The sequence below is a fragment of the Drosophila takahashii genome, chromosome 2R (genome assembly GCF_030179915.1).
Source record: "Drosophila takahashii strain IR98-3 E-12201 chromosome 2R, DtakHiC1v2, whole genome shotgun sequence".
Taxonomy (NCBI): Eukaryota; Metazoa; Arthropoda; class Insecta; order Diptera; family Drosophilidae; genus Drosophila; species Drosophila takahashii.
The window spans coordinates 7,344,027-7,365,461 of NC_091679.1; the positions used below are offsets into that span (position 1 = coordinate 7,344,027).

The 21,435-nt window shown below is 36.5% G+C and overlaps 1 protein-coding gene across 1 annotated transcript in view; it reads left to right on the forward strand.

The window, feature by feature from the left end:
* Positions 1-21,435, forward strand: part of Gprk1 (G protein-coupled receptor kinase 1) — a 366,678-nt gene that overhangs the window by 300,119 nt on the left and 45,124 nt on the right. Inside the window, exon 13 of the mRNA XM_070214062.1 lies at positions 9,451-9,657. Within this exon, the coding sequence (XP_070070163.1) occupies positions 9,451-9,657 (207 nt within the window). The remainder of the gene's footprint in view (positions 1-9,450; positions 9,658-21,435) is intronic.

Genomic DNA, 21,435 nt, shown 5'->3' on the forward strand with positions numbered 1-21,435 from the left:
CAGACAGACAGACAGACAGACAGACAGACAGACAGACAGACAGACAGACAGACAGACAGACAGACAGACAGACAGACAGACAGACAGACAGACAGACAGACAGACAGACAGACAGACAGACAGACAGACAGACAGACAGACAGACAGACAGACAGACAGACAGACAGACAGACAGACAGACAGACAGACAGACAGACAGACAGACAGACAGACAGACAGACAGACAGACAGACAGACAGACAGACAGACAGACAGACAGACAGACAGACAGACAGACAGACAGACAGACAGACAGACAGACAGACAGACAGACAGACAGACAGACAGACAGACAGACAGACAGACAGACAGACAGACAGACAGACAGACAGACAGACAGACAGACAGACAGACAGACAGACAGACAGACAGACAGACAGACAGACAGACAGACAGACAGACAGACAGACAGACAGACAGACAGACAGACAGACAGACAGACAGACAGACAGACAGACAGACAGACAGACAGACAGACAGACAGACAGACAGACAGACAGACAGACAGACAGACAGACAGACAGACAGACAGACAGACAGACAGACAGACAGACAGACAGACAGACAGACAGACAGACAGACAGACAGACAGACAGACAGACAGACAGACAGACAGACAGACAGACAGACAGACAGACAGACAGACAGACAGACAGACAGACAGACAGACAGACAGACAGACAGACAGACAGACAGACAGACAGACAGACAGACAGACAGACAGACAGACAGACAGACAGACAGACAGACAGACAGACAGACAGACAGACAGACAGACAGACAGACAGACAGACAGACAGACAGACAGACAGACAGACAGACAGACAGACAGACAGACAGACAGACAGACAGACAGACAGACAGACAGACAGACAGACAGACAGACAGACAGACAGACAGACAGACAGACAGACAGACAGACAGACAGACAGACAGACAGACAGACAGACAGACAGACAGACAGACAGACAGACAGACAGACAGACAGACAGACAGACAGACAGACAGACAGACAGACAGACAGACAGACAGACAGACAGACAGACAGACAGACAGACAGACAGACAGACAGACAGACAGACAGACAGACAGACAGACAGACAGACAGACAGACAGACAGACAGACTGACAGACAGACAGACAGACAGACAGACAGACAGACAGACAGACAGACAGACAGACAGACAGACAGACAGACAGACAGACAGAAATCGTAATACCCTCTGCAAGGGTATAAACATATAAAAAACACAAAGTTGCGACAAATAACTTTCGGCAAAAAGTGAGCGAGAAAGTTTTATGATCGCTTGCTTACTGATGCAGTGGAATGCATTATTATGGACGGCGACACTTATGTTAAAATAAACTGAAAAACATTACCAGGACCTAAATTTTACACAAAAGTTAAATGTGGGACTGTTGACGACTCGGTGTCCAAAACACACTCTGAAAAATTTGGAGGAAAAGTGCTTATATGGCAGGCCATTTGCACCTGTGGTTTAAGAACCCGATCTTTCTTCACCAAAGGAACAAAAAACGATGATGTTTATGTGTGCCCAATCGAAAGATAATAGGCAATAGAGGCCTGCATGAATGTATTTATTTCAAAACTTACAGTACTGTACAGCTGTATACGGTACTCACATTTAGTGTACTCATACAATATAGTACAGAGTACCCACAATACCGATATTAACTGAGTACACTATTTTAGAGTTGCAACACTTTTTTAATACTATGTGTATGCTTCTCAATTGGAAAAATACTATGAGTGTCGTCTCAATTACTATTGTACAGTACTGTACTCTGAGTAGAAAAAAAAGTGTGAGAGTTGTCGGTAGCTAAATTGGAGAATGGATTTGCCTAATAATACGAATACCGAGTGCGATATTATTTCTTTGTTTGTTTTCTATTGCAAAAAATCGAATTTCCGAAAAGCGTTAAAAAATTGCTTCGACTGAAGACATGGTCAATAAACTAATGTTTCTCAATTCCAACATAGACAGCATTAATGAAAACGTCTTAAATATCAATTAATGTGTTAATAAATCCGTTAATATTTTATGACTAACGCCGCTTCGTTTCTTTCATTAAATTTTAAGTTATTATGTTAGTGGATAGATTACAATATTACAAAGAAATATGCAAGCTTTAACATTTTATAAATTCAGTAGGCTTTGTAATTGCTGGAAATCTTCATTCACTGTACAATGAGTTATTGTACACCAAAAAGCTGCATTCACAATATACTGTAATGTGTCTGGAAAAGTGAGTACAGTATTTGGCAATACAGTCACAAGTACTGCATTCACTCAAAATTTAAAGTAATGAGTACAGAAAAAGTTATACAAGTTTAAAGAATGAGTGACTCATTTGTCAGTTTGAATGCATTCATGCAGACCTCTAGTCAGAAAAAAAATAATGTTAAAATAATAGGAAATTTAACATGTTTGCGATTTGTAATTTAATATGAGTGAAATTTCGTATTATTTTGACATTATTGTTTCTATTCTTCCTTATAACAGCTATATAATATAGTCGTCCGATTTTTGTTAAATTTAATTCGAAATTCGGAAATATTAAAAAAAAAATCATGTCCTAGAGTAGAAGAGAATACAATAAAAACCAAAAAAGCTATAATTTGTTTCCAATTAATTTCCCATTAATTTTTCGATCGTTCCTATGGCAGCTATAAGATATAGTCGTCCGATTTTGATGTATCAACAAAATAATGATTACTTTTTGACCGTTTTTGCTCCTTTAAAAAAAACAGCACCAAATTTTTATTTCTTTTTCCTTTTTTTCAGAGAACTATGGAGGAGGATAAAAACAATTTTGTTTTAATAAGTATCAGTTGGAATACACCTTTTCCTATATTAAGGAGTGTGCCGAAAAGAAACTGCACACTTTATTTCAAGTATAATTTTCCTGTTTTTATTCCGATTTGACTTAATTTTTTTTTTTTTTTTAACACACACTCTTTTGTAACTATTTTGGTTGCATGCATTCAATTTTTCTTCATGTCCTGCATGTTTTTTAACGTTCTGCCATCCTTTCGAAAATTGCGTTTATCTATTGCCTAATAGGCAATATATTAAATTACAAATCGCAAACATGTTAAATTTCCTATTATTTTAACATTATTTTTTTTCTGACCTTCCTATGGCAGCTATATAATAAAGTTGTCCAATTTTTGTAAAATTTAATTCAGAAAATTTAATTGCAGAACTTAAAAAAAAAAGAATTTTATGAGCATTTTAAAGTTTTGTTTCATACAAAAGGTCCCAAAAATCTGTTTTTGAAGGACCGAAAAAAATGTATTTTCAGTCGAGAACGGTCAACCGAAAACCGAAACAAACTGAAACGAAGTGTTTCGTTCAGACCGAAGCCAAATTTTAAATTTTTTTTCGGTTTCGTTCAGACCGAGACAGCAAACGAAAAAAGATAAACTGTTTTTTAAATGCTCTGCAAATTACCCTTTAACTCTACGAGTACCGGGTATGAAAACGAACATTCAGGGTGGCCCACGAAAGATTTGCGTTTTAAAATCGCTTTAAAAAACAACGAGTATATAATTTTTAACATTTTTATACCTGTTACTCGTAGAGTAAAAGGGTATACTAGATTCGTGCAAAAGTATGTAACAGCTAGAAGGAAGCGTTTCCGACCCCATAAAGTATATATATTCTTGATCAGGGTCACTAGCCGAGTCGATCTAGCCATGTCCGGCTGTCCGTCTGTATGAACGCTGAGATCTCAGAAACTACAAAAGCTAGAAGGTTGAGATTTCCCACACATATTCTTTGGCTTCCTAAGCAGCGCAAGTTTATTTTAGCCGAGCGCCACGCCCCCTCTAACGCCCACAATCGCCCACTAACGATTTTAAAATGGGTCCTGCGCCCACATCTTTAAAGATTTCCGAGAAGTATAAGTGCAATTTTGTTGTGTATATTTATATCTATCGAAATGGAGAAGACATTTTTCAAATCGGACCATTCATTAAAAAGTTATACGCAATCAAAATTTATATATCTATCTCCCTCGCACTCCCTTTAGCTGAGTTACGATTATTAATCGGGACACCAACCCGACACAGCGTTCGCACTCCCTTTAGCTGAGTGACGGGTATTAGATAGTCGGGACACCAACCCGACTATAGCGTTCTCTCTTGTTTTTATTGGATAGGCTCAACATTACGGCTTCTTTATGAAACACCACTTCGTTCGTATGGCTGCCTCGGCTAGTTTTACAGTAGCCCATTTGGTCGACCCAATTTTTAAACACATTTTCGATGGCGACTTCAATCTCGTGCTTTAGGTGGTCAATCGGCTCTGGGTGGTTGGCGTAACACTTATTCGTGATGGCACCACGCAAAAAATAGTCCAACGGGGTCGAATCGCAGCTGCGAGGCGATTTCCGAACGTACCGCGCAAAAGATCGACTGTGACGTTGGCTGTGTGTCACGTAGCGCCGTCCTGCTGGAACCATATGCGAACGCTGTACTCGGGTTGGTGTCCCGACTATCTAATAATCGTAACTCAGCTAAAGGGTTTATGGCTAGCAGAGGCAGCCATATGAACAAAGTGGTGTTTTATACATAAAACGCAATGTTGAGGCTATCCAAAAAAAAAAATTTTCAAAAATGTAAACTTGTTGTTGTTTTTATAGCGATTTTAAAACGCAAATCTTTTGTGATCCACCCTGTACAATGGCATCGCACAAGGACTGCTTACCCGTTAAGCTCATGCGATCTTAAAAGATAATTGGCTTAGCAATTAACGAGAGATATAGAACACATCGATTTACTGACATTGTACATTGTAACATGTCCTGCTAGCCAGAGATAAATCTGCGATATCAGAACTCTTATAAACACGAAACAAACAATTTGGAGCAAAATGGTTGCACTTGTGTTTATTCGTGCCAGTTTGATTGCAGCCGTCAACTTGCTAAAAATTGTTTGCATCGTGTGTTCCCAGCTTTAAAAACAAAATACTTATCCGTGGTTTTTCTCAAAAGACATAGTAAGGGCAACTACTCCTTCAACAGCATTTCGACAAAACTTTCTAGCTTTCCACGATAACTTTGCTAACTACACTAGATACTACAGTATCTATACGGACGGTTCGAGATCTGCCCACTAGGGTTTCCATCAGTTCGCGCTGACAGTTCTTTTTTAAGAAAATGACCAAATTGAGTTTGGGATCCTTTTTATAATACATTAAACTAATTTATGCCAAAGTTTCAAAGAATTCGGGCAAGTAGTTTTCTTTTACCATATTTTCAAAGTGAAAAATTCATAAAATATTGATGGAAATGAAAAAAAATTTAGAAGTCAAAGATGCTGATGTTGCTGTTCGACTTCTTTCCGAAACTTGCAGAAGGGATTATTTTCAACAAGTAAAAAATATAATATAGCTCGTATGTCTTACTTGTTTGCTAAAATAAATGTAATTGTTAATTCTTACGCTTTTTTTCAGCAAATGAGTACTTTGCTTTTCGAGTGCCTTCGAGTGCCATACCCAAATTAGTTCATTCCTTCAAAAAAAAATTCGTTGATCAATTTACTAAAAGCGTAGCCCACCGACTCGATGCTGTTTTGCCTTAGTTTTCGGTAATTTAAGTTTTAATTAAAGGCTTAACTCGAAGTCGAGCTTTTTTGAAGAGCTTAGCTAAGAGAGCCCAAGAGTATGCCATACTTTATTTCTTCAGGTTTTGGTGAACATTTTGCGCTCAAAAATTTGATTTTAGTGTGACTAACATCTAAAATCTACTTTTTACGTACACTAATCGATTATGGTATTTTCCAAACCTATATCTATCTATTTAATCAGGACTATGCAAATAAAAATGTAGCATACTTTTGTGATGACTTCAGAATATGTCAAATTAACATTAAACAAATCAAAAAACAATATTTTTAAACAATTTTTTTTACATAATTTGATTATATAAAACTTAAAAGGTAACAAGAACAAAAAAATAGAAATTTTTTTTAAATCGATTGTTTGATAAACGTTGATGTGGGAGCCTCCGAAAGTTGCACTTTTTAACGGTTCATAAATCTTAAATGACATAATATTTTTTAGTGATGTTAATTTTTTTTAGTTTGTTTTATCTCATACTTTATTGTTTTCGAAAATAGAAGAAGTGCGTCTTCTAGTTATTTTTTTAAAAATAAAAAACCGAAAAGTACGTAAAATTTTCCGACTTTGGTCTGGATTATCTATATCATATAAAATTCCAAGAAATTTTACTTTTAGTTCGTTGGAAAGTTCAATCTTTTAAGAAAAAAACGCAAAAAACTGCATCCTTCTATCTGTCCTAGGAAAGAAATTACAGATTTTTGGCCAAAAAATTAACTTTCTGGCCCAGTGTGCAAGGTTGAATGTATCGTGGCTTCTGGTACTTTATGTTTCGGTTAAACCTCGATCCGGGGTAAAACCGTTGGGTCTTTTCAGGACTACGACTCTTGAAACTACAACTGGTCTACTACTCGCCCTTCTGGCTCGTTAAACTCGGGGCTTCGGATACACGACATTCCGGGACTTTACGAGCTCAAACCGTAGGGCTCTCCAGGACTACGCCTTTTGAGACCGGAAACGATTGACCGCTCTTCCTTTCTGAATGATCACACCAGGACTTGTTTAATTTTCATATATATATATGTACCAAAGTTTAGAAACAAAAGTAAAAAGTATACATTCCCTACCTTGTATATTATTTTTGATAGTAACTACCAATAAACAAGAAAGGAAGCTAGCTTCGTCCAGCCGATCATTTGATCATTTCTATTAAATTACTTATTACAAAAAGTTTTCATTTATACATAAGCCATTGATGTCATTTTAAGTTTTTCATGTTTGTTTTATTGGGAACTTTTGAGGTGGACATGGAAAAACCGCGAGTTCTTCAGAAGAGGATGGGCCATTGAAGTCATTTTAAGTTTCTATGTTCCTATATTTTATTGGGAACTTTTGAGGTGGACATGGAAAAACCGCGAGTTCTTCAGAAGAGGATGGGCCATTGAAGTCATTTTAAGTTTCTATGTTCCTATATTTTATTGGGAACTTTTGAGGTGGACATAGAAAAACCGCGAGTTCTTCAGAAGAGGATGGGCCATTGATGTCATTTTAAGTTTGGATCCTATGTTTTATTGTGAACTTTTGAAGTGGATATCGGAAAACAGCGGATTCTTCAGAAGAGGATTGGCTATAAAAATTGTGATCCAATGTTGTTATGGGACAATGAGATGGACATAAAAAAGGGCGAATTCTTGAAAAGGCCCAATAAACGAAATTGAGCATAGCTTCAGCTTTATTTCCTTTAAGAAGTCACAAAGCTACGTTCATTTAAAAAGGGCTGATATTTTCTATTTATTTAGAAAATGTTCAATTACCATTATTATTTTTACTGAAAAATAAGCATTAGAATTGAATTTTTCAAATGTAATGAAATATTTTTCCATTAGCATTACTTTTGCCAGAAGTAATGAATTATTTTTTCATTGGCATTATTTTTTTGAAAAGTAATGCAATGCTATTCAATTGGCATTACTTTTTCAAAAAATAATGAACTGAATTTTCATTAGCATTACTTTTTCAAAAGTATTTAATTATTTAGCATTATTTTTCTAATGATAATGAAAAAGTAATGATAATGCTTATATGAGTATACACAACACTGCATACAGCCGACTTACAGTAGCCCAAAACTTATATTTTTTTATCTTTGTCGAGCTCGTGCGATGGTATTATTTATCCAATCATATGGATCTCTATGGCAAAATTTAGCTCTGATCTATTGATTTTTAAATTAAACAAGAACTGTGCTTCAAAACTAGTCGAGATATAAACATAAATTCGAAAATAGTCAGAAGTCGACACACAGACATCGGTATGCTGCCCCGTGCAGAACGGTGGTGAATCGGGTAATTGACCCCTGCCACCAACCTCCTTTTTAATTAAAACAAGAGAGAACGCTATAGTCGGGTTGGTGTCCCGACTATCTAATACCCGTCACTCAGCTAAAGGGAGTGCGAACGCTGTACTCGGGTTGGTGTCCCGACTAATAATCGTAACTCAGCTAAAGGGAGTGCGAGGGAGATAGATATATAAAGTTTTTTTTGATTGCGTATAACTTTTTAAAGAATGGTCCGATTTGAAAAATGTCTTCTACATGTCGATAGTTATACACAACAAAATTGCATTTATACTTCTCGGAAATCTTTAAAGATGTGGGCGCAGGACTCATTTTAAAATCGTTAGTGGGCGATTGTATGCGTTGGAGGGGGCGTGGCGCTCGGCTGAAAAATATATAATAAAGTTGTCCAATTTTTGTAAAATTTAATTCAAAATTAAAAAAATATTTAAAAAAATTGTCATATCCTGGAGTAGGAGAGAATACAATAAAAACCAAAAAGCTATAATTTATTTCCTATTATTTTCCCATTAATTTTCCGATCGTTTTTATGGCAGCTTTATGATATAGTCTTCCGATTTTTTTAAAATTTTATGCAAAATTCAGAAATATATAAAAACGTTAATTACAAAAGTAGAAGGTAAAATTTCAAAAAACACCGAAGCTAGAGTATTTCTGATTATTTCTATGGGAGCTATAGAATATAGTTGTATGATCCGGCTGGTTTCGACTTATATAACATACTACCTGCAATAGAAAGAAGACTTTTGGAAAAGTTTCAACCCGTTAGCTTCAAAACTGAGATACTAGTTTGCGTAGAAACGGACAAACAGGCGGACAGATTTTGGCAAAATATAAATGCAATTTAGTTGTATATAGTTAAACCTATCGAAATGTAGTAGACACCAACCCGACTATAGCGTTCTCTCTTTTTTTTACTGCATCACCAATGGCTCTTTTTTATTAAATTTGAAAACAGATAATGGTAACAGTAATTGTAAATCATCTGGTGCTAGTAATTCAGTTATTTACTATACATGTATTTTTTAAATAAATGTTCTATATATTGCCTTTTATTTTAAAAGGTGTAAGGCAAAGGAAAGGCAGAACTTAAAAAAAAAGAATTTTATGAGCATTTTAAAGTTTTGTTTCATACAAAAGGTCCCAAAAATCTGTTTTTGAAGGACTCATTTAAAAATCGTTAGTGGGCGATTGTATGCGTTGGAGGGGGCGTGGCGCTCGGCTGAAATAAACTTGCGCTGCGTAGGAAGCCAAAGAATATGTGTGGGAAATCTCAATCTTCTAGCTTTTGTAGTTTCTGAGATCTCAGCGTTCATACAGACGGACAGACGGACAGACGGACACGCTTCCTTCTAGCTGTTACATACATTAGCACGAATACAATATACCCTTTTACTCTACGAGTAACGGGTGTAAATAGTAATAAAAAAGAACTAACCCACAACTCTCATTATCATTTCTTTTTATTAGGTGGCAACAGGAAGTTTCTGAAACAGTATTTGAAACTGTGAACTCCGAAACTGACAGAATTGAACAAAAAAGAAAAGCTAAGCAAAAGCAACACTTCGATGCAGATGAAAAGGAATCTGATTGTATATTACATGGGTATATCAAAAAACTTGGAGGATCTTTTGCGTCTTTATGGCAAACAAAATATGCCAAATTATATCCAAATAGGTAAGTGTGTATATGGGTTTAAAAGAGGCTTAAGCCTGAACTGTAGTTATAGGTACACACAAAAAAAAACTTGGTAAAATTAACCAACCACAAAAATTGTCAAACTTTCACAACAAAAAATACACACATTTAGCAAGGACACTCACCTTTTTGTGTAAAAAAAGAAAAACCGAAACGTATGTGTTGATTCCCGCGCTTTGTGTACTTAAAATCGTTTCCACCAAGGGGCGTAAGCAGGGGTGCACTAATAGTATTCACTATAGAATTTCTAAACAGCCCAACCGATAGTTTTTAAACTTGTCGCAAATTTTTATACCCTTGCAGAGGGTATTATAATTTCAGTCAGATGTTTGCAACGCAGTGAAGGATACATTTCCGACCACATAAAGTATATACATTCTTGATCACCACCAATAGCCGAGTCTATCTAGCCATGTCTCTCCGTCTGTCCATCTGTCCGTCTGTCCGTTTCTATGCGAACTAGTCTCTCAGTTTTAAAGCTATCGCGATGAAACTTTCCCGAAAGTCTTCTTACTATTGCACGTAGTACATATGTCGGAGCGAGCCGGATCGGACCACTATATCTTAAGGAATATAGGAACAAATATGAATATTCAAACCAATATAAGAAAATTCATTGTAACTTTAAAGGAAGTAGGCGTTTTTGACAACTTAAAAACAAAATTAAAATAGGCACGCTTAATCTGTAATCCCTGGAACTGCACCGAGTGAGCATTAAACTATAGGTGTTTGTTTTTTCTGCAAGGGTATATAAGCTTCGGCTGGCCGAAGTTAGCTTCCTTTCTTGTTTTGTTTAAAAAACCCGCCTCTTGGAAAAAGTTTTTGTATCTTTCCTTTTTTTAAGCAAAAAGTAAAGTTTAGGAAAAAAAAATTGTACAATTAAGAGGGGAGGTACACATAGTACTGAGTAGTGTAAAAAAGGCAATCTTATTGCCAAAAACCGGAAATAAAATAGTATACTTAATGTATAGAATGCCCTCTAACTTTCTTAGAAGCCACACTTCGTCAAAGTTAAAAAAGAAAAGAATGCAAAAATGCGAAAATTAGTTTTATAACTTTTACTTTAAGATACAACTTTAAGCCAACTAATAAGACCATCAACTCAAAAATAAACCAAAGCTTTGATTATTTTTTACGTTGGGAAAAACGGGTATTACCCCTTTTGTGTCAGTTAACAGCTGTAAACGGCCTAAAAATCACCGTTGCACAGTGGTTGCGCCCATAGGCCAAAATTCAAAAAATCGCCAGTACAAAAAATTATTGATAAGTAAACCAATTGTCTCAAAAATAACCAAGCTTCTTAATGGCAACCCGGAATTTTCTGGAAATCTAACGGGACTTTCTAAAAATAGAACACAAAGTGTGAACACGTGTTCAATTTTGCAGCGCAGCGGCGTTACGATAGCATTTCGTCAAAACAAAGTGGCATTTCAAAGTGGTCTAACATTCACAAGAGAGGGCCAAATTAGTTTATTTAAAATGAACCTTAAAGTTTCAGGTCTTTATTTTAATAAGTATTTTTTGTGAAATTAATCTGCTTGATTTGTTATTTGTTGTGTATTTTTGTTTATTAATCCTTTATTTATGTATTATTTGAACGTCATTTTCATGTTTAAATAGACTTTTAGGTATGTTACCCCCCGATCCCCCCTTTAGGAGTGTTATCAGTGTATTTGTCAATGTTTGAAGGTAATAAAAACGTTAAGTCTAGCTGCTAATATTTGCTAATTTGTGTGTATTCATTAATAAACTTATGCTGTCTTACTGTTTTCAGGGTCAAATTTGCGACGCAGTCTGCTGCTCTTCCTTTGCTTTTGTGATGTTTCTTTTGTGTTCGTTAGTTGTGTTTGTAGACAATTTTGGATATTATTTTTTTCGCTTATTTTTATGTTATCATTTTCTATAGGCGCTTCTTGTAACTGCGAATATTCACACATGTATGTACATCTTTGTTTTTTTTTCTACATTTCATTTATTAGAAGATATTTGTAAATTTTTGTTTTTGTACTGAAATTAAAATCTGAATGATTTTGTTTTTGTTTTTTATGATTTAAATACATTGAAAAGCTTGTGGAGAGGAGTTACAAATCAGTTGACACTGTTACTGAGGTAGAAGATGCTGTGCATTATCCTAATGAATTTCTTAACATGCCGAATCCAGCAGGATTGCCTTTGCACGCAAAAAATTGGTACACCAATAATGTTACTAAGAAACTTAAGTCCCCCAAAGTTATGCAATGCAAGTTAAAGTTCTTCACAAATTTGTTATTGAAGCCGTTATTTTTACCGGCTGTGCCAAAGGAGAGACAGTATTCATACCAAGAATTCCTCTAACGTCATCCAACTTACCATTTGAGTTTAAACGTCTACAATTTCCTGTAAAGGTCTGTTTTGCCATTACAATAAATAAGACACAAGGGCAGACTTAGAAAGTAGCTGGATTAGATCTTAGGAACGATTGTTTTTCCCATGGACAATTTTATGTGGCCTGTTCAAGAGTTAGCTCAGCAAAGAGCTTAATCATTCTATCTCCTGATGGCCAAACAAAAAATGTTGTTTACAGAGAGGTTTTAAAATAACTTTTAAAAATATTTGAACTTATATTTAAACCACGTTAAAAAAAACGCGCCGAATCCTCTACCTCCTGGTGGTGTGGAAATGAGGGTTAATAAAAATTTCATCCAAAACTACAAAAAAATTTAAACTAACTTCTAAAATGCAAAATTATATAATTCTACTGCAAACTATTTCATATGAAAAGTAGCTTCAGATATTTGGGCACCCTGCTAGTTCATTAATAAACTCATGATGTCTTACTGTTTTCAGGGTCAAATTTGCGACGCAGTCTGCTGCTCTTCCTTTGCTTTTGTGATGTTTCTTTTGTGTTCGTTAGTTGTGTTTGTAGACAATTTTGGATATTATTTTTTTCGCTTATTTTTATGTTATCATTTTCTATAGGCGCTTCTTGTAACTGCGAATTTTCACACATGTACATCTTTGTTTTTTTTTCTTTACATTTCATTTATTAGAAGATATTTGAAAATTTTTGTTTTTTGTTTGTTTTTTGTACTGAAATTAAAATCTTAATGATTTTGTTTTTGTTTTTTTTATGATTTCAATACGTTGAAAGAACTAGAGAACCTCATTTCTTTATATTTCGAAAAGCTTGTGGAGAGGGGGAGAGGAGTAATACTTTCAAAAATGTATACTAAAGATAATTTAAATATACATATCTTGGATGCTAATAATGCAATTTTAGCACTGGAAGTATCTTTGCGCACAATCGCCATATAAGCCATACTAAGGTGCTATGTGAGCTATAGGATAGAGTCTTCCGATGTAGTCAATTTTTTTACTCCATATTCTCAATATTTTTTTAGATTTTTGAGGAAAATTTCATAACGATATCTCAACGGGAAATATTTATGGCCGCGGCTCCATACAAGCCCAACCAGTGTGCACTGGCCGGTTACGGATCTAAGCCCACACACTCTGGAGCGTATAAATGTCCATGAACTAAAGGAGACGTGATTATCAAGGCTGGCAAGTATCGTCCCGGAAATTAATCGTTTTAGCAAGTGGGAGAAGCTGCGAGGAGCCGTGAAATGCGTTATGCATTTTTTAAGCAAAATAAGCTAGAAAGACTTAGCGTCGGAGGAGGCAAAGATTACCACACGTATTTGCAACCTGGATGATGTAGACAACGTGATTCACAGGATGGTTCAAGAGGAAGCGGAAGAAATAATTCCTCTACGCCGAGGAACCGTATTAGGAAGGAAGAGTACAATATAAAAACTTTCACCTTACTTGGACGAAGCAGGCGTGCTGAAAATACGCGGCTGGATCGATCGAACAGAAATTCTACCCAAAGAACACAAAGTCAGCAATCTTCTGGTCGATTAAGTTCCACCACCAACTAACCGATATTGTGGTCAACGAGATCCGCCAAATATATCAATTATATCCCGGGACTAAGAGCCAAAGTTCGAGCACTAGCAAACGCTTGTCAGAGGTGTCGCAGAAAGTCTTGCTATTAATGAGCTACCTCTTACAAACACTGGTATCGACTACTTTGGCCCTTTCAAGGTGAACGTTGGAAGACGAAGAGAGAAACGGTCGGGCGTACACATCGAATTAGCTAACTCGCTGTCAATGGATACATTTAAGCTGATCTTTAAAATGTTTGTGGTACGAAGAGGAGTTATATATATGATGGACGTTGATGCACTACGAGCAGTACAAACAAGTGGCCCAACGATACCAAGCACGTGCTTATTACGCGCGGGACCCTTTATCAATTAGGACAAAAATGCGAGTTCGCGAGGAAAATACATGAATCAAATACTACAACTAAGATTGAAGCAAATGAGATACAATTTTAGTTTTTAATACGGGGATAGATGTTAAAGTGTAAATTAAATGATAAAGATTGTTATAATTTTTACATAGAAACGAAAGGGCTAATGCAGAGTAAAATTTGATGTACATCGAGGCAAATTAAGAGGGTAATTATTTCGTGTTAGTCTAACGGGAACATTAAAAGTTAAACGGTTTACCAGTTCTACGGAATCAATATCACCTCTTATAAGATTTTGCATAAAAATAGTACCAAGCATTATTCTACGGTTTTCAAGTGTAGGTAAATTAAGCAATAGTAATCTACTCTGGTAGGAAGGTAGCCTTACGTTTTGATCCCAGTTCAAACTACGAAGGGCAAAAAGAAGAAATTTTTTTTGCACCGACTCAATACGGTCGATGTGCACTTGATATTGTGGACTCCAAACTGAAGAACAATATTCCAAAATAGGACGGACAAGGGAGGTATATAATAATCTGGTTGTATAAGGGTCATCAAATTCCTTTGACCAACGCTTTATAAACCCAAAAACACTCATAGCTTTATTGACAGTGGCCATTATGTGGCAATCAAATTTAAGTTTTGGGTCGAGAAGAACACCTAAATAATATTCCGAAAAGAATAATGTCGGAGAACGGAACCAATTTTCGAGGAGCGTGCCAACTATTACAAGAAGAAATCGAGAGGATCTCATCGAAGGAGCTTGAAAATAAGTACCCAGAGATTGAGTGGTCTTTCATACCGCCGGGAGAGAAACACGTTCAAGAACCGGTGCTTAGAGCAGCTCTAGCCACGATAGAAAACACGCTCAACTCCCGACCATTCGCGTACGCAGGAGACCCCAGAAGCTGATGCACTTACGCCAACCATTTTCTACCCTAATTAAATCCTGTGTCAATATATGATGTAAAACGAAAGGAGCGGATTTTGACTTGGGACTTTAGCAACCCCCCGGGACCACAGAGGCATTGCCTGGCGTGGCAATAATACCTAAAAACCGAAATGAGTTTTATAACTATTGGTAGAAGGTACTTTGACAAAGGGAATTTTTAAAGCTTGCGACAACGCACACTGGTTGGGCTTGTATGGAGCCGCGGCCATAAATATTTCCCGTTGAGATATCGTTATGAAATTTTCCTCAAAAATCTAAAAAAATATTGAGAATATGGAGTAAAAAAATTGGCTACATCGGAAGACTCTATCCTATAGCTCACATAGCACCTTAGTATGGCTTATATGGCGATTGTGCGCAAAGATACTTCCAGTGCTAAAATTGCATTATTAGCATCCAAGATATGTATATTTAAATTATCTTCAGTATACATTTTTGAAAGTATTACTCCTCTCCCCCTCTCCACAAGCTTTTCGAAATATAAAGAAATGAGGTTCTCTAGTTCTTTCAACGTATTGAAATCATAAAAAAAACAAAAACAAAATCATTAAGATTTTAATTTCAGTACAAAAAACAAACAAAAAAACAAAAATTTACAAATATCTTCTAATAAATGAAATGTAAAGAAAAAAAAACAAAGATGTACATGTGTGAAAATTCGCAGTTACAAGAAGCGCCTATAGAAAATGATAACATAAAAATAAGCGAAAAAAATAATATCCAAAATTGTCTACAAACACAACTAACGAACACAAAAGAAACATCACAAAAGCAAAGGAAGAGCAGCAGACTGCGTCGCAAATTTGACCCTGAAAACAGTAAGACATCATGAGTTTATTAATGAACTAGCAGGGTGCCCAAATATCTGAAGCTACTTTTCATATGAAATAGTTTGCAGTAGAATTATATAATTTTGCATTTTAGAAGTTAGTTTAAATTTTTTTGTAGTTTTGGATGAAATTTTTATTAACCCTCATTTCCACACCACCAGGAGGTAGAGGATTCGGCGCGTTTTTTTTAACGTGGTTTAAATATAAGTTCAAATATTTTTAAAAGTTATTTTAAAACCTCTCTGTAAACAACCTTTTTTTGTTTGGCCATCAGGAGATAGAATGATTAAGCTCTTTGCTGAGCTAACTCTTGAACAGGCCACATAAAATTGTCCATGGGAAAAACAATCGTTCCTAACAAGCGTTTTTTTTAACGTGGTTTAAATATAAGTTCAAATATTTTTAAAAGTTATTTTAAAACCTCTCTGTAAACAACCTTTTTTTGTTTGGCCATCAGGAGATAGAATGATTAAGCTCTTTGCTGAGCTAACTCTTGAACAGGCCACATAAAATTGTCCATGGGAAAAACAATCGTTCCTAAGATCTAATCCAGCTACTTTCTAAGTCTGCCCTTGTGTCTTATTTATTGTAATGGCAAAACAGACCTTTACAGGAAATTGTAGACGTTTAAACTCAAATGGTAAGTTGGATGACGTAAGAGGAATTCTTGGTATGAATACTGTCTCTCCTTTGGCACAGCCGGTAAAAATAACGGCTTCAATAACAAATTTGTGAAGAACTTTAACTTGCATTGCATAACTTTGGGGGACTTAAGTTTCTTAGTAACATTATTGGTGTACCAATTTTTTGCGTGCAAAGGCAATCCTGCTGGATTCGGCATGTTAAGAAATTCATTAGGATAATGCACAGCATCTTCTACCTCAGTAACAGTGTCAACTGATTTGTAACTCCTCTCCACAAGCTTTTCAATGTATTTAAATCATAAAAAACAAAAACAAAATCATTCAGATTTTAATTTCAGTACAAAAACAAAAATTTACAAATATCTTCTAATAAATGAAATGTAGAAAAAAAAACAAAGATGTACATACATGTGTGAATATTCGCAGTTACAAGAAGCGCCTATAGAAAATGATAACATAAAAATAAGCGAAAAAAATAATATCCAAAATTGTCTACAAACACAACTAACGAACACAAAAGAAACATCACAAAAGCAAAGGAAGAGCAGCAGACTGCGTCGCAAATTTGACCCTGAAAACAGTAAGACAGCATAAGTTTATTAATGAATACACACAAATTAGCAAATATTAGCAGCTAGACTTAACGTTTTTATTACCTTCAAACATTGACAAATACACTGATAACACTCCTAAAGGGGGGATCGGGGGGTAACATACCTAAAAGTCTATTTAAACATGAAAATGACGTTCAAATAATACATAAATAAAGGATTAATAAAGAAAAATACACAACAAATAACAAATCAAGCAGATTAATTTCACAAAAAATACTTATTAAAATGAAGACCTGAAACTTTAAGGTTCATTTTAAATAAACTAATTTGGCCCTCTCTTGTGAATGTTAGACCACTTTGAAATGCCACTTTGTTTTGACGAAATGCTATCGTAACGCCGCTGCGCTGCAAAATTGAACACGTGTTCACACTTTGTGTTCTATTTTTAGAAAGTCCCGTTAGATTTCCAGAAAATTCCGGGTTGCCATTAAGAAGCTTGGTTATTTTTGAGACAATTGGTTTACTTATCAATAATTTTTTGTACTGGCGATTTTTTGAATTTTGGCCTATGGGCGCAACCACTGTGCGCTGGCCAGGTTTAAGCGTTTGTTGGGTTTGTGGGCGTTAAAGTGGGCGTGGAAATTTTTTACTTGGCCAATCGATAGGTATTGACGAAGCGAATACATATCAGTTACTATTTTCACAATAGCTTCAAAACTGTGGGCGTAAGAGGGGGCTTGTGGGCAGACAGACAGACAGACAGACAGACAGACAGACAGACAGACAGACAGACAGACAGACAGACAGACAGACAGACAGACAGACAGACAGACAGACAGACAGACAGACAGACAGACAGACAGACAGACAGACAGACAGACAGACAGACAGACAGACAGACAGACAGACAGACAGACAGACAGACAGACAGACAGACAGACAGACAGACAGACAGACAGACAGACAGACAGACAGACAGACAGACAGACAGACAGACAGACAGACAGACAGACAGACAGACAGACAGACAGACAGACAGACAGACAGACAGACAGACAGACAGACAGACAGACAGACAGACAGACAGACAGACAGACAGACAGACAGACAGACAGACAGACAGACAGACAGACAGACAGACAGACAGACAGACAGACAGACAGACAGACAGACAGACAGACAGACAGACAGACAGACAGACAGACAGACAGACAGACAGACAGACAGACAGACAGACAGACAGACAGACAGACAGACAGACAGACAGACAGACAGACAGACAGACAGACAGACAGACAGACAGACAGACAGACAGACAGACAGACAGACAGACAGACAGACAGACAGACAGACAGACAGACAGACAGACAGACAGACAGACAGACAGACAGACAGACAGACAGACAGACAGACAGACAGACAGACAGACAGACAGACAGACAGACAGACAGACAGACAGACAGACAGACAGACAGACAGACAGACAGACAGACAGACAGACAGACAGACAGACAGACAGACAGACAGACAGACAGACAGACAGACAGACAGACAGACAGACAGACAGACAGACAGACAGACAGACAGACAGACAGACAGACAGACAGACAGACAGACAGACAGACAGACAGACAGACAGACAGACAGACAGACAGACAGACAGACAGACAGACAGACAGACAGACAGACAGACAGACAGACAGACAGACAGACAGACAGACAGACAGACAGACAGACAGACAGACAGACAGACAGACAGACAGACAGACAGACAGACAGACAGACAGACAGACAGACAGACAGACAGACAGACAGACAGACAGACAGACAGACAGACAGACAGACAGACAGACAGACAGACAGACAGACAGACAGACAGACAGACAGACAGACAGACAGACAGACAGACAGACAGACAGACAGACAGACAGACAGACAGACAGACAGACAGACAGACAGACAGACAGACAGACAGACAGACAGACAGACAGACAGACAGACAGACAGACAGACAGACAGACAGACAGACAGACAGACAGACAGACAGACAGACAGACAGACAGACAGACAGACAGACAGACAGACAGACAGACAGACAGACAGACAGACAGACAGACAGACAGACAGACAGACAGACAGACAGACAGACAGACAGACAGACAGACAGACAGACAGACAGACAGACAGACAGACAGACAGACAGACAGACAGACAGACAGACAGACAGACAGACAGACAGACAGACAGACAGACAGACAGACAGACAGACAGACAGACAGACAGACAGACAGACAGACAGACAGACAGACAGACAGACAGACAGACAGACAGACAGACAGACAGACAGACAGACAGACAGACAGACAGACAGACAGACAGACAGACAGACAGACAGACAGACAGACAAAGGGAATTTTTAAAGCTTGCGACAACGCACACTGGTTGGGCTTGTATGGAGCCGCGGCCATAAATATTTCCCGTTGAGATATCGTTATGAAATTTTCCTCAAAAATCTAAAAAAATATTGAGAATATGGAGTAAAAAAATTGGCTACATCGGAAGACTCTATCCTATAGCTCACATAGCACCTTAGTATGGCTTATATGGCGATTGTGCGCAAAGATACTTCCAGTGCTAAAATTGCATTATTAGCATCCAAGATATGTATATTTAAATTATCTTCAGTATACATTTTTGAAAGTATTACTCCTCTCCCCCTCTCCACAAGCTTTTCGAAATATAAAGAAATGAGGTTCTCTAGTTCTTTCAACGTATTGAAATCATAAAAAAAACAAAAACAAAATCATTAAGATTTTAATTTCAGTACAAAAAACAAACAAAAAAACAAAAATTTACAAATATCTTCTAATAAATGAAATGTAAAGAAAAAAAAACAAAGATGTACATGTGTGAAAATTCGCAGTTACAAGAAGCGCCTATAGAAAATGATAACATAAAAATAAGCGAAAAAAATAATATCCAAAATTGTCTACAAACACAACTAACGAACACAAAAGAAACATCACAAAAGCAAAGGAAGAGCAGCAGACTGCGTCGCAAATTTGACCCTGAAAACAGTAAGACATCATGAGTTTATTAATGAACTAGCAGGGTGCCCAAATATCTGAAGCTACTTTTCATATGAAATAGTTTGCAGTAGAATTATATAATTTTGCATTTTAGAAGTTAGTTTAAATTTTTTTGTAGTTTTGGATGAAATTTTTATTAACCCTCATTTCCACACCACCAGGAGGTAGAGGATTCGGCGCGTTTTTTTTAACGTGGTTTAAATATAAGTTCAAATATTTTTAAAAGTTATTTTAAAACCTCTCTGTAAACAACCTTTTTTTGTTTGGCCATCAGGAGATAGAATGATTAAGCTCTTTGCTGAGCTAACTCTTGAACAGGCCACATAAAATTGTCCATGGGAAAAACAATCGTTCCTAAGATCTAATCCAGCTACTTTCTAAGTCTGCCCTTGTGTCTTATTTATTGTAATGGCAAAACAGACCTTTACAGGAAATTGTAGACGTTTAAACTCAAATGGTAAGTTGGATGACGTAAGAGGAATTCTTGGTATGAATACTGTCTCTCCTTTGGCACAGCCGGTAAAAATAACGGCTTCAATAACAAATTTGTGAAGAACTTTAACTTGCATTGCATAACTTTGGGGGACTTAAGTTTCTTAGTAACATTATTGGTGTACCAATTTTTTGCGTGCAAAGGCAATCCTGCTGGATTCGGCATGTTAAGAAATTCATTAGGATAATGCACAGCATCTTCTACCTCAGTAACAGTGTCAACTGATTTGTAACTCCTCTCCACAAGCTTTTCAATGTATTTAAATCATAAAAAACAAAAACAAAATCATTCAGATTTTAATTTCAGTACAAAAACAAAAATTTACAAATATCTTCTAATAAATGAAATGTAGAAAAAAAAACAAAGATGTACATACATGTGTGAATATTCGCAGTTACAAGAAGCGCCTATAGAAAATGATAACATAAAAATAAGCGAAAAAAATAATATCCAAAATTGTCTACAAACACAACTAACGAACACAAAAGAAACATCACAAAAGCAAAGGAAGAGCAGCAGACTGCGTCGCAAATTTGACCCTGAAAACAGTAAGACAGCATAAGTTTATTAATGAATACACACAAATTAGCAAATATTAGCAGCTAGACTTAACGTTTTTATTACCTTCAAACATTGACAAATACACTGATAACACTCCTAAAGGGGGGATCGGGGGGTAACATACCTAAAAGTCTATTTAAACATGAAAATGACGTTCAAATAATACATAAATAAAGGATTAATAAAGAAAAATACACAACAAATAACAAATCAAGCAGATTAATTTCACAAAAAATACTTATTAAAATGAAGACCTGAAACTTTAAGGTTCATTTTAAATAAACTAATTTGGCCCTCTCTTGTGAATGTTAGACCACTTTGAAATGCCACTTTGTTT